This window comes from Teleopsis dalmanni, chromosome 2 (assembly GCF_002237135.1).
Source record: "Teleopsis dalmanni isolate 2A chromosome 2, ASM223713v2, whole genome shotgun sequence".
Classification (NCBI taxonomy): domain Eukaryota; kingdom Metazoa; phylum Arthropoda; class Insecta; order Diptera; family Diopsidae; genus Teleopsis; species Teleopsis dalmanni.
Genome location: NC_051847.1, coordinates 114681645 through 114696443, shown reverse-complemented (window position 1 = coordinate 114696443; position 14799 = coordinate 114681645). Strand labels below are relative to the sequence as shown.

Genomic DNA, 14799 nt, shown 5'->3' with positions numbered 1-14799 from the left:
ATATTTTATAATATTGATATTTTTATTATCAGCAAAATTACCTTAGATTAAATTATACCTATATATATATTATTATCTATGCTTGGATAATATTATGCTTGTATACTTGTAGTTTATAAGTTTAATAACATTACTCTTTAGCTCTCTCTTAAAACTTGTTTCACTAGGATTGAAATCATCTATGTGCCTACATAGACCTGACATCTCATAGCTTCAGAGCAATGAATTGGAAGATTATTGCCTACTGCCTGCTGCCATTTCACTTGCAAATGCTTTTCACTTTCTTTCGAAGAAATTCATGAATTAGTCTGAGCTGCGATGCAATAGTGGACACTCGTCACGAAACAAATGAAAGTGATGCTGAAAGTGAATCTGAATTTGTAACAAAATATATTTATATAATTTAATAAATTTATTCCAATTTACGTCGGCATAATGTTGCAGAAAGATTTTTACGATGATGCTGTTATATTTGTAACTGGTGAGTGAATGTGCTAAGACGGTGCAATATGATCTCTGAATCATTAGAAGTGAAAAGCGAACAAATATTTTCAAATAAAAAATTAAAAACAAAACACTAAACTACACATTACTTAAATAATATAACCAACAACTTCCTCATAGGTAAAAAAACGAACATGAGGTGAACTACATGCTTTCAAGAAATTTTAAATTTCAATATAATACTCGTATATGTTTTATTAATAAAGAACTGTAGATTCTACAGCAAGAAATCTATTCCAAATAGAAAAGTGAGCACATTTTCGAATTTTTACCATAAAATTTTTTGAATCAAGTACATACAGCTGTTGTGGATATCGCCCATTATCTACTAATTTTAATGTTTTTCCAAGCGAATAAATTATATGGATGTTCGTATCTGTCATCAGAGACATTTGTTGAAAAGTATTCGAGTTTTAATATCTCTGTAAAATTAACCTTAAATAGAATAAAGTGATTCGGATAGTTATCGTATTACGCATAATTATTTTGTTCTAATATTAGGATATACCATTTGAAATGCTATATGATCACTATAAACATAAGTCGAAGGTTATTCATTGTTAACAAAAAGTCGTCAAAAGCTGCAGTTTACACTCTCTAAATAGAAATGCTATCCATCACATAGTTGTTAGTATCTACTACAATACAACAATCAACCGATTGTTGTGTTATAATTGATACAACAATAAGTTGTATAAGTTTTTAAAGTTTGTAAATGTTTTCATGTTTTTGATTCTATCGAATAATTCGTTATATATACTTCATGATGACGCTGAAATGCAATTAGAAATTCTTTATGAAATCCGTCCATGATGACGGAAATATATGAAATATAATTCGCTAAAATAACACCCGCTAGACACAGTTGTGAACATGAAAAAAAATATTTATATACAAATGTGGAACCCTATTCAAACCGGTTGGACCCGGAACCCGTTGACATGATCATCACCTTGCACATATTACGACATATCAAACTAATAAAAGAAAGATGGCAATGTCCTAATATGTGTAAGGTGATGATTTAACCGGATTGTCACCATATCTGAAACCCATCGAAATAAGTTTTGCCAAATACAACCATTGAGGTAAAAGTAATATATCTGCAACTAATATGTTGCTGAATTTAGAATCCCTGTTGTAATGAGTACGGGATTGACACGTTATTGTTTAATCAAATATAACAAACTGCAAAATATACCCAACATTTGGATCTGCAAGAGAAGTAGAAATGACAACTAAAATAGAATACAATTACACAGATCTTGAATTAAGATTAGATGTTCAATGTATAACAAACGACACATATATATATATATATTATTTTTACAATAAATATTATAATTAAAAAATCAATGAAGTGTATTCTGTTTATTCTGTTTTAAATTACTGCATAAAATTGTTCGCACATAAACATGCCCATGCCTATAGTCGAACTATTTATCTATATTTCATATATTTCAATTTATATATATATAATATCGAGTTTTAGCGCAGGAACCGACCCTTGGCTGTGCCCCTGAACCAGTTTAAGCCACCAACTAAACGTTTTCGTGTTTCGAAATAAAAACAAAAATACACCAAAATGTTGGTGTAAGTGAACAAAATGAAAATAATTCAAATCAAAGAATTACAAAAGGAATTGATATGAAGACCTCGCTATTAAACCCAAAATAAAACTTTACCTGCAACTAACAATATTTTCTACACATTACTTACCCAAACCACTAATATGTGATATCCATTATGATAGAGTATAGTCAACATCACCAACTCTATATGTAAACAATGTAAATTGAACAACTTTCAGGTGCAACTGGTTTTGTGGGCAAAACCCTCTTGGAGAAGTTGCTTTGGAGTTTTCCACAAGTAAGATGTATCTACATACTCATACGCGAGAAAAATGGGAAAAGTGTGAATGCGCGGTTTCATGAGTTTCAGCAACACAAAATCTTTGAGCGCATACGCTTGAATGTGCCAAAACGTTTGGAAAAACTTGTGTGTCTTAAAGGCAACATAGAGAGTGACGACTTTGGTGAGTGGAGTACGTCTTACATGCTGCTAAATATCTAACCTATTTGTTGGCTTTGTCTAGGCTTGAGCAATACAGATAAGAAGATACTTTGTACACAGGTTAATGTCATCTTTCACAGTGCAGCTACAGTACGCTTCAATGAGCGGCTGAAAGTTGCTGCACAAGTAAATGCAATCGGCACGTGGCACCTATTGGAGCTTTGCAAACAAATGCCACAACTTAAGGTCACTATTGTTTTGACTATTTACTGTTTGGACTAAATATGTTTATAGACAATGCTCTCTTTACAGAGTTTTGTTTATGTATCGACTGCATACTGTAATCCCGGACGCAAATTTGTTGATGAAATGATTTATCCCACGCTACCGCCGGTGAATTGGAAAGACTTTGTTAATTGCACTAAAAGAATACCAGACGCATATTTCAATAGTTTAGCTAACTATATTAAGGTAAAAGTCATAGATATGTATCTAAAGCTAAACTGAACTGAAAGAAATTATTATTTCATTAATTAGGTACATTGTGCGACAAAAATGGGATATTGTTTTGCTTTTTTTATTTTCTACTCACTTAGATTATTAAATCATTAAGATATTCGGTAATCTTACAATAACAAAATGTTATTTTTTTATTTAACTGAAATATTTGGCTAACCATACAACTGTTTCGAGAATTGCCAAATACTTGTCATCAGTGATTTTTGGATATATTAATTGGTTTTATTAGTCCATATATATGGTAAGGTATCACCTACAAGTGCTAGGCTTATAATGCAATGACTTCGTGTATTTTCAAATCAAAGCTGAATAAAACTTTCGTTGTTCAAGTTGTAAGCAATCTATTTTTTCCTCAATATGGGAGTCTCTGAAAATAACGAGTTAAAGTTCTAAAATTGACCTTTTCAAAGCTTAAAAACATTTTCTTATTTTGAGTAATATCAAAATAATATAATATTTGTGTCTTCAGCAAAGGTGCTGGTAATTAATTTATATAGTACCATATATATAAATGTATAAATTTTTGTTTTTATAATTATACAATATAATGATGCATTATACAGAGATATCTTCATTATACAGGGACCACATCCAAACACTTACACATTCACAAAATCAATAGCTGAACAAATTGTCAATGACTATAAACACCATTTGCCTATTGTGATTGTGCGTCCGTCAATTGTAACAGCAGCTTATCATGAACCATATCCTGGTTGGATTGATAACATACAAGGAATCACTGGTATAATGATGGAGATTGGTAAAGGTACTATAAGCAGTATACTGGGCGATAAGAATATTATATGTGATATAATACCAGTTGATTTTGTTGTGAACTCTATGCTTTTAATGGCACAGAAAGCAACTGTTGGAATGTAAGTATTAATGCATAGCATCCATTTAATGCATTGCTAATCTCTCTCTTCTTGTTGTTTGAGCAGTGTTAATATCTCAAATTCTACTTCTGGTGTCACAAATCCAATAACTTGGCAACAGCTTGGTTGTCTTACGCTAAAATGGTCACGTATTTATCCAACAAAACGTTTAATGATGTATCCAAATTTTAAATATCGTAAAAGTTTTATATATCATGAAATCGCTGTCATAATTTTACATTATATACCCGCATTCTTAATGGATCTTTTAACTCTATTGCAGCACAAAAAGAAATTCGTACTACCCATAGCTAAAAAGTTTCGTCAAGCTTGTCTGGCTGGTAAGACATTTTCATTAAATGAGTGGATTTTTAGGAATCGTTCACGTTACTATTATAAGCAACTGCTTTGTAGTGAAAACGCCCATAACATGTGTTGGGATCTGGAGACATTGAATTATGATTTATACATACGCAAATTCGTAATAGGCATACAAAAGTACTTACACCACGAACATTTTCAAGAAAACTCCAATAAAATTAAAATTACAAAGTGAGTATTTAATTTATTTCTACTGTAACTATGCATACCTATATAAAATTTTTTTATAATTTAACTGTGTATGGGTCATTCTTTTACAAATCGGGCACCTTTTTAACCTCATCATCTCCGATTTGACTGAAATATTTTTTATGAGCTCCTTTCATAAAATAAGACAAAGTGGATCCGTGGGGTTTTCACAATTTGCATTGTAGACTGTAGCTGAATAATTTTTTATGCACTTCTTTCATAAAATATGAAGACGTATTTCGTGTATTTCGGGAATAAATTCTTAAATATTTTCCCTAGAAAATATGGATACATGGGGTTTTTACAATGAGCATTGTGGACACATTTTTAAACGACCATATGTCAGGCCCCATAACTGATAGAAACTTGAAATTTGTTGCGTTTTAAAGATAATTTATTAAACTTTTCAAAAATAGTTTAAAAATATGTCTATTTAAAAATTTAAAAATATGTCTACAATGCCAATTAGTAAAAAGAAAATAAATATTTAGTCTGATAACATTGTTTTCGAAAAAGAAAAAATTGTAGTTTTTTATCAATTTCCACCTGATGATTTAATAACTTCTTAACAAAGAGGTTTTTTCGAACAGTAGTGAAATACAACAACAAAAATTTTATTTTTTATATTATTTTAATCAATTGAATTTTTGTCTGACCATACAGCTGTTTCGAGTATTAGTGGAAATACCCATCATTAGTGGTCTTAGAAATAATTCTTGTATTTAATTATTCGTAAATAATTATTTTTGAAACTGCAAGTACCAGGAATCGAACTCGGGTCCTGTCAAATGTGAAGCTCAGAATCAGCGCACTTTAACCAATTGATCCAAAGCCGTACTTGACTTTTTTGTTCGCATATTTTTCTTAAGTTTTGTTAAGTTTTTTTATTAACAATTTTATTTGCTGTGTTCATATTAGAACGAAATCATAAATCAGCTGTAGAATAATTGAATTAATTAATTAATTATAATTTTATTTTCAATTGTAAAATTTCAATACTATTCTGTTTGTAGAGACATTATTTGTTGCATGATTTGTTCTTTCTTATGTATAGAACCTAATCTAGGAACGTAATGCTAAGAAAGTCATGCTAATGTTACTCCACTAGTCGCACGGGCTAGTGGAGTAATATACTAATAAAATTCATATATTCTTTAAAAATATTGTTTTAAAAAAATTAAAATTAAAATATTTTTCTTTGCAGATACTTTTGGTTCTGGTCCTTTCTACATATATTTCTGGCATTCTTAATAATTTATATAATTTTTTAACGAGAAATAAGTTTTTATTGATTCAAAACGCAATTATTTAACATAAGCATACTATAAGAAAATATATGTAAGAATAAAAAATGTATATACTTCATATGAATGTAATGTATTTCTTTTAATTAACTAACATTCCGGAGCTGGACCCAATGTAGGATACGTACGCAAACGTTGAAGTTCCAACAATGTTGTCAATTCTAAAATTTTTGCATGATTATTACGCACAGTGTCTATTAATTTTTTATGCTTCATTATTTGTTCCAATCTGTCCAAAGTTTAAGAGAGAATTCATTAATTAAGAAATATTTAAGATCAAAAAATATATTCGTTTTTCATGTATTCGTATAAGCCTTAAAAAATTATTTTATAGATTTGTAACAGGCTACTTTGCACAAGTGTCTGTTATGAACTTAAACCACGACCAAGATGTTAGTTGGCTTGACTCGAACTAAATTTAAAGAATCAAGCAAAAGCCAATTATGCTGAGATTTGCATTCTTAAGATAAGTGTGGTGGTGTTAGTCGTATCTAAGTTGGTTCCTATAGAAGGAACATTGTTCATAAAGAAAACTAAGAATACTGTGTGCAGCTTGAATACAGTGATCACAGCTGAATCAGCATAAACGGTAAGTTAGCTTCAATGAACTTGAATTAGTGTAAACAGGAAGCGTTACTTTGTGTGTAGGACAAATTCTTAACCAAAAATATGATATTGCGCTTTGTCTTTTATTTGCCTTGATACAAAATAAGACAAAACTTAATTTGACAAATATGTGGAATACATCCACATAGCATGTCCTAATATGGCTGCAATGCTTTGTTTCACACAAGCAAAGCATTGTTGATCTGTTAATATTCCAGAGTACTAAGTATACCAATTGCTTTAACCAATTGCACAATTTTCTATTATCAATATAAATAAATGAAACATACGTACCTATCTTTACGAAAACGTTCACGACGTTTCTCAAAATCTAAATCCCGTTCCACATTTGCGTAAGTTATATCCACTTGAACCGCACTAATTTTACGATCCAAATGTTTGCACTCAATCTCTTTATGAAGAATTTGTTGTTCGACACGTTTAACCTTTGTTAGTCTGCGAATATTTAACCAAAATAAGTTTTTCAAAATTAAAAAAAAAATTAATTGATTAAATTGACAACAAGAAATAAACCGAAGCTGCACAGAAAGAATATTTTACAACACTTACACTTCATCATACCGCCTACTAATCGCTTTGTCCTTTAACTGCATAATACGATTTATAAGTCCAGGTGTTTTTCTCATTTTCTGACCAGCCTTTTTAGCTTTCTCCCAGTTCCGTATTAAGGCTAATCCTTCCTTTGTGACCTAAAAGTTTAATGTTATCAACGCCCATAAAGAACGTAACATATATGTTATATTATACCTTAGCACGTTTTACTAAATATAATTTATGCTTTAATCTGAGCATCTCTAATTTAAGCATTCTATGCTCCCATTCTTCATGTTTAACTTTTCGACGAAATATTGCTACCCTCTCCATAGACTTTATTTTCATCTCACCTGCATTCTAAAAAATCCAATATGTATATCCAACATGTATATAAATGCTTTTTATATACAAGTATGGTATATGCTAAAATTTACCCTAATCAAATCATTCACATCATGTAAGTCCTGTCTATTCAGTAAAACAAAATTGATTGTGTCCACTAGAGCATTGTTAAGATTCACTTCAACTTGACCCTGATTTAAAACAACTACCACCGCCTTATTGCGTGTAACTTCGGTCTTTGAAAAGAAACTAAATAATTATCAGAGAGAAATATAATTAAATAATAATAATATCTAACATATGCTTCAATTTGATACACCAATTCCTCTTCATAATCTTGTTTTTTTATTAACAGATTTGAGTAATCTCTAGTGAAAGTATTTAGAGCATTCTGAGCATCGGATAACCGAAATCCCACACCTTTAAGTCGTAATTCCATTTCGATTTTTAAACGCCGTAATTTCACAAACTGGTCCCAAGATCTGTTATCAACTTGATGGGGGCAATGGTCTGACGAATCCAAAGCTTCTAAATTGGCAAGGTAATCAAGTATGTCTCGAGGCAATGGAAAATTACTTCCTTTCTTGGAAGGTATTCGAGATGCAGTTTCTAAGCAGGCTAGCGTTGTGTTAAAAGGTTTAGTTTGCACTTTAGGTCGCTTCCTGTACAGTTTTAATATATCGTGTGATATTGCAGGATGTAAGGAACCAACAAAATTATTTCTAAATGATCTTTCTAAAGTTTTGTCTCGAATGTGCAAATTATCCATTTGTGTTTGAAGATCTGAAACGGACTTTCCCCAAAAATTTTTCAAATTGGCATAATTCTGTATGTAATCATCCAAGGTTTCTATTTGATCCCTATACAAAAATGAAAAAGTGGAACAAGTTTTATATTTTATTATCATTTCATATATGGTATAAAGTATAAAAAAATTCGAAATAAAAATATATTATATAAAAACAAAATTCTTTTATATTTTGTAAATATGTATTTTTAGTTTTCTCCAAATATCTGTAAACTAATATATAAAACCGTTTCTTCGTTATATAAAAACTTTTCTCCTGTAACATAATTTCTTGTTTATTATTTATTTATTCAGATCAATCATATCTTTTCTATTGATTTATTTTAATTATTATTGCAATATTTATTTCTTACTTAAATATAAATAGTTGTGTGTACTACAACTAACACTATATGAATAACATAAGTTAGTATAAGAAACTTCTTATGATGTGTCATTATACTCGTATGTTAACAAGTAAAAGTAGGACTTACGTTAATGCTGATATAGTTGTTCGTATATGTTTACGTTCCTGGTTATATATTTTCAAATTCAAATCTCGTAGTCGGCCAACCTTTAAATGAAAATCATACTGCAACTTTACAATAGCTAATCGGTTTAGTTTTTCATTAAATCTTAATATTATGGAATCTTTTATTTTAATTGTTTTGGCTTTATCAGCGTGTAATATTCTTAAATACTTGCGCCTATCTGACTCTAACACCACTAGTCTTTCCTCATAGTCACGAACTTGTCTCTGTTCTTCGAGGGAAAATTCATGCGGATCCTTTTTTAGCATAAACTCTGGAATTGGGATGTCTTTTTTTATTTCTTCTTCCCAAAGTTTTTCCAATACTCCGTCCATCATTGTCATTAGAGCACGTGTCCAAAATTCATCGGCCCACAACAACATACGACCACTCTTGAACTCAACAATTTCAGCTTTCTTTTTTCGTCGATTTATTGCCTTTACTTCGGAATCATCCACCTTAATAATTTATTTGTGATTAAATATATTATATTACATATAATAATATAAAAAATATTATATTTCGATTAATGTTTTTTATTTGCTGCGCTTACTGTCATTACTCGATCCAAAACTTCATCGTCTTGCCACTCAGGTACGGATAATGGTTCTGGTACAAACTTGTCCATGCCAAGCAATTCGTGCATACAATTCATATTGCTATGAATTTTTTCCAGAATTAAATTTATTCCTTTGACTTCTTCAATAGTTTCTTTTTTGAATTTTTCAAGTTCATAAAACTTCTTATTAAAATCTTTCCGCAATTGATTGCTTATCAATGCCTACATACAACACTCCACCGTAAATACCATATTACTTCATAAGCGTTATCGAAGGTAAAACTTACCTTAAACTTGGCATAATGATTATGCATTTGATATTGTGTAACTAAATCCTTATCTTCCATACGAAAATCTGGTGAATCGCAGTGTTCGAAAATGTTTCCCTTAACAACAAAAAAGTTACGCGACCTAGGCATTCCTTCATTTGTCTCACCTTCGGGTTTATTCTCTTCTTCATTTTCATCATCCTGCTCCATTATGTCTGCGTCATATAAATAAAATAAATCGAAAAGTTTGTGGAAGTAATCATCTAGACTATGTATGCTATAGCATTCTAAATAAGTGTTCGAAAATATCGCTCTTAGCTTATAGCCGATTTGAGACGTGGTACTAGTAACTAACTTAAGAATCCAGTCTCGTATGCGCGTTTTATCATTGACAGCGTCTTGAAGCACTTTTCGGTGATATGCACATAACATACGCCATTGTTCCTCTACTGTAGCCAACCACTTTCGATTCAAACAAAACTTTCTGTAAACACCCTGAGTTTTTCCTGTAACTGAAATATCATATTCTATTAATTTAGCCACATCTTTTTTTATTTCGATTAATTTTCGTTGGACTTTTGTAATTAAATACTTTTGTTCATCCGTCAATGGTTTAATTGCTTTAATATCTGATTCACCGAAATGAGTTGAGGTAACATATTTAGGCACAATCTCTATACTTTCACCACCCATTAAGTTATTTTCAAGAAATGGCTCACTTTTTAATGCAAAGTAGTATATTTTAAGGTTGCCGTTTGAATACAAAACTATAATATATCTGAAAATTAATTAAACGAATATAAAAAAAGATATTAAGATCTTCATTGAATTCATTATTCAAGACAACAATGCAGCACAATAGATCCTACTAGATATAAAATATTTTAAATATAATATCATAGTCTTAGCTTATAAAAATAAAAACCGAAAGGAGTCACAACAGCTGGCCCAACTTAATAATGATGTAGTCGTACATTTCGAGAATAAATCAAAATTAATATCTTAGCTTTGATGAATTCCAACTCACCACTCAAGAAGAAAAAAATAGGTATGTGTACTTAAAATAAAATCTGGGATAATCACTCAACACATTTTTTAACACCATTCATAATGCATTCATAATGAAAAAGGATTTTTAAAAAAAATTTGAAATGGCAATCGTAACCTATACACCTATAAACCTATAAATGGCTAAGTAAGCCTAGACACTTCAACGACAATGAAAGCTAGAAACTGGTAGAAAAATCTTATCATATTATCATTAAATTATTTATTTATTGTTTCAATACCTTAATAAAACTAATTTAAAAAAAAAATATCATGAAATAAATTCATAAAATCTCGAAAGATACTTCTGGAGTTTAACCTATGACTTAGATGGCGAGAAATAAATTCATGGACAATGTGATGAAATTACTCAGACAACTTTCAAAAGTGTCGAAGAACCCTTATGTCACTTAGGTGGCTCAGCAACATATGCATCAGTAAAGTGAAGGGTGGGGTGGTATTAAATATGCTACTTTTATTACAGAGTTATAAAAGTAAATACATTCACTAATGCGTTTTATTGCGAATCACATTAAAATAAACATAAATTAAAATAATCAAATTTCCTACTCTTAGGTAAATACTCAATTTTTTTAAAATTATAATATATCATAATTTGCACCATCTGCTATTTTCGCTTTAATTGATTGGCTCATCGTACTCCTCAATAAATTCCTAATCCATTTTAACTTTGAGAAATTTCTTTCAGTATATGTTATATGACTGGAACTGTGATCATAATTCTGGTCACTATATAAATATTTGGATATACTTCGTTTAAATTATTTTCTTTAATATACCGAACAAGTTACTTTGTCTGCCTGATCGTTGATTGAGTCTAGTGAGTTTGATTTTAAGAGCAGCAGTAATACATATAGCTCAAAAGGCCGAATTAAACCTAAAGCATTACAATGCTTGAGAAGGTCTTCGTTTGGCATACTTTTTATATGATTAATGTCATATATGAATCCATATTGTGCAAAATATCCATTAAATGCTTTAAATCGACAGTCGACAATCGACAGTCGCGTGGTCGTCGACGTCGCTGACGCCTAGTGCCGATACTGCCTGTAACTTTCTGAGTTGACCCCCTGTCAAAAAAAATTACAAATATCATATGAGAGATGGGATTTAAGAAGGTACTAGCTGTCAAAGTAATAGCAAATTTTGAATCAAAAACCCTCAATATCTCAAGATCAATTCATCAAAATAATGTAATAGTGTAACTTTACAATAAGTTAATAGGGTTAAGTCTACATCATAATTGCGTATACATACAGTATACGAAAAAAATTTCAAATACGGGTACTCCTACTATCAGCTGTCTTTTTGACAGTTAGACCCAACTTTAGTTCGTTTCCTACTTTATATTTCTAACGGTCCAATTTTCATATTTTCTACCAACCATTTATTAAATAAGCAGATTTACGTATAGCATATAGGATATGTCCTAGTATATAAACTAAACACATACTTACTTGCCAGTAAAGCATTCGGTGGCACTTTTGATATAATACGGCACATACGTCAAGACAACTGTTTTTGCTATCATTAAGGGATCATTGTGTCTTTTATGTGCTTTGAAATGAAATATCATGGCATCAACTCCCCATGTGATTAAGTTACGCGTTCCGCTAATGCCTATAATATTGGTTAAATGAGTTGTAGCGATAGTTTCGCTAAAGATCAGTTGTTTAGTATCATTTAATTTGAAAACATCTATTACTGCCCCAAATTCTCTTATTCCGAAAAGCTCAACTCTCTTTTTATCACTCACAGTTGAACAAAAGATACTACGATAGTTATGTGGCAGGTCATATGCGGTCAAAATAATTTCTTCTTGTTTGCTAATCCAATTGTACATTCGCAACTCTTTAGTAAACCGTATACTTGCATCAAAATCATCACTTAAACAAACTAAAGCACGATTAAAATCAATTAAAAATTCCACCAAAATAGTTGCTTCATTAACTGGTATTTTTGGTATAATTCCTGAAGAGCTAAAAACAGCTTTCTTCATATCCACTCTTATGATATGATGTTCCTGGGTTGAGTCTAATACAAATGCGCAAGTTTCAAAATAAAGAATGGATTGGATATCGCACATTAAAGCATTAAATACGCCAATTTGTACGGGGGCACGTACTTTCTCATAGCTTATAAAATATAAAGCACCACTTTCTAATCCGACTATTATATATGGAGACAGGTTATGACCCGCAATAATTTTACTATTTGGATAATTCATTACGGAAAATGTCTCTACGTGTGCCATGTCCATAGCGATTATTTCACCAGCGTTTGAGAGCAGCACAATAAGCTCTTCTCTGATTCCTTTAAGGCCAACAGCGTAACTGATAACTTTAACATTTTGAAACGAGAAAGGTTTGATTATTCTTTTATTATTTACTATTTCCACCCGATACACATTACCGATACTATTTGAAGCAAAAATCTCATTGCTATGGTTATAGATTACCTTAACAATATCTGCTGGCATATTATCAATAGTCCATTCTACAACCCATTTATCATCAATCAATTTAATGTAGTGCATAGCTTTTGCAGTGGTAACTAGAAGTCCATTTTTACAATAATACAATGAATGGCGGCAAGCCGATATATCGCTTTTTGGTATTGCGAACTGTTCTTGTAAGTAAAACTGTCCCACGTCAAACTTTAATAAAAATATTTTTTACAAATATATTATATACACAGTAAAATAAAGTTTTTTCTTACATAAAACAAATAGCCAAAATCATCAATTATATATATGCTGCCATCATCTGCAAATGTCATGTGATTATGTCCGCAGCTTTTTTCATAATTCCGACTTAATGTTGTACTCGATCGACAATGCAAAAAGTATCGCTCTGTAGTCATACACAACTCCCACACGAATAATTCTCGTGTCATGGAACTAAAATTCACTATTACTGGCAAATTATTATTGGAGCATATAGTGGAATATTCAGCACACTGTAGGTTTGTGTCTTGACCGCAGTAGTAAGAGTTTAAACGATAATTCCATATATGGAAAGTATAATGTGGACTGCCGGTCAAACCTATAATATGACCATGTTCCGAAAATTTTAAATCCACAAACTTGGTTACCCCAAAAGCTATTAAAAACAAAATTCAATTTTAATACCGAACAAACTGTAACTATTAGACAAAATACAGTGCTCCACTGTGCTTTCTCTTTAAAGTATTCCCTTTAGAGAGTATTAGTTTTATTCAGTTTGAAAAATATTAGTTTGAATAAACTTACCACTTAAAACAATTATAGGTGTTAGTTCTGGATATTTGACAATAAAAATTCTTGGCTGCAATACACCTTCAGCAAATCCGAACAAAGGAAGGCGATTATGCCCAGTTACTATTGCTATGCTGGCTCCTGTCTCGGGACTATCAGCTTTATAATAGCTTTTCACTCGTGTTACGATATCAATACACATAACTACATTTTCACATTGCATAGCAATTGCATCGGTTGCAATATTGACAAGAGATGACGGCTTAGTTAAAGAGATCCAGCTAAGTGTATATAAATTGGTTTGTTATTTTATGTTGTCACTAAAGAACTTTTTTTCCACTTACCCCACTTGCGTCATATTTTATCCTTTATTGTTGTTAGCAAATAAATTAAATACTTTAAAGTTTTTTAATGATTTTTAAAATTCACTTTTTTTAAAGTTACTGTGCTTATTTACTATAAACAATTGTTCACTTTTATTCTCTACCTTCTTTATATAATTTTGCTATTGCTATGACAATCAATACAACAATTTTGTTTATCTTCAGAAAATATTTGAAAACTTCTGGTTCCTTTGGTAAATATATACATACTATATTGAATAATATATATATCAGAAACATATTTATTCAAATTTATTCAAAACAAATAAAGATTAAATGGATTAATTATACATATTAAAATTTAGGACGAAAACTTAAGAAGTTCTCACAAATAACAGAGAAGCCGATCTTAGCCTAAAAATTATATATATAGTTAATTAAATCTGTACGTTTAAAATCATCAAAAAATGCAAATTTTTCTATCAATGGGCTTGTTATCTATTCAAATGTTGGCGGTGCAAATAATAACAGTATCCAAAGACTATGCTTTTATATGGTTTTTAAATAGAACTTCTCATCTAACAGTCAGAACTGACAAGAAATCAACAGGGAATCCTCGGCGATATGACCACTATGACCATTATTTTCTTGTAGAAGAATGATTTAAAACAAAACTGTTTAATATTAAGTTACGGTCAATGGAAAGCACCAGGCTACATATCATATAATACTTTTTT

The 14799-nt window shown here is 30.6% G+C and overlaps 2 protein-coding genes across 2 annotated transcripts; one reads left to right on the top strand and one right to left on the bottom strand.

Moving 5' to 3' along the window:
- The first annotated feature begins 278 nt into the window (after positions 1-278).
- On the top strand, positions 279-5761 carry LOC119683816 (putative fatty acyl-CoA reductase CG5065). Its single transcript, XM_038097681.1, has 7 exons — positions 279-481; positions 2315-2539; positions 2600-2763; positions 2830-2988; positions 3619-3914; positions 3981-4466; positions 5689-5761. Exons 1-7 carry the CDS (start codon positions 436-438, stop codon positions 5753-5755), a joined length of 1443 nt encoding a protein of 480 aa, XP_037953609.1. The 5' UTR covers positions 279-435; the 3' UTR covers positions 5756-5761.
- A 51-nt stretch (positions 5762-5812) lies between these two features.
- On the bottom strand, positions 5813-14268 carry LOC119679788. Its single transcript, XM_038092327.1, has 13 exons — positions 14084-14268; positions 13755-14020; positions 13223-13605; positions 11962-13160; positions 9455-10214; positions 9162-9389; positions 8573-9066; positions 7590-8151; positions 7384-7527; positions 7163-7306; positions 6965-7104; positions 6689-6850; positions 5813-6017 (listed from the first exon to the last, which is right to left on the bottom strand). The coding sequence occupies exons 1-13, from the start codon at positions 14095-14097 to the stop codon at positions 5879-5881; spliced, it is 4635 nt and encodes a 1544-aa protein (XP_037948255.1). The 5' UTR covers positions 14098-14268; the 3' UTR covers positions 5813-5878.
- Positions 14269-14799: the final 531 nt, after the last annotated feature.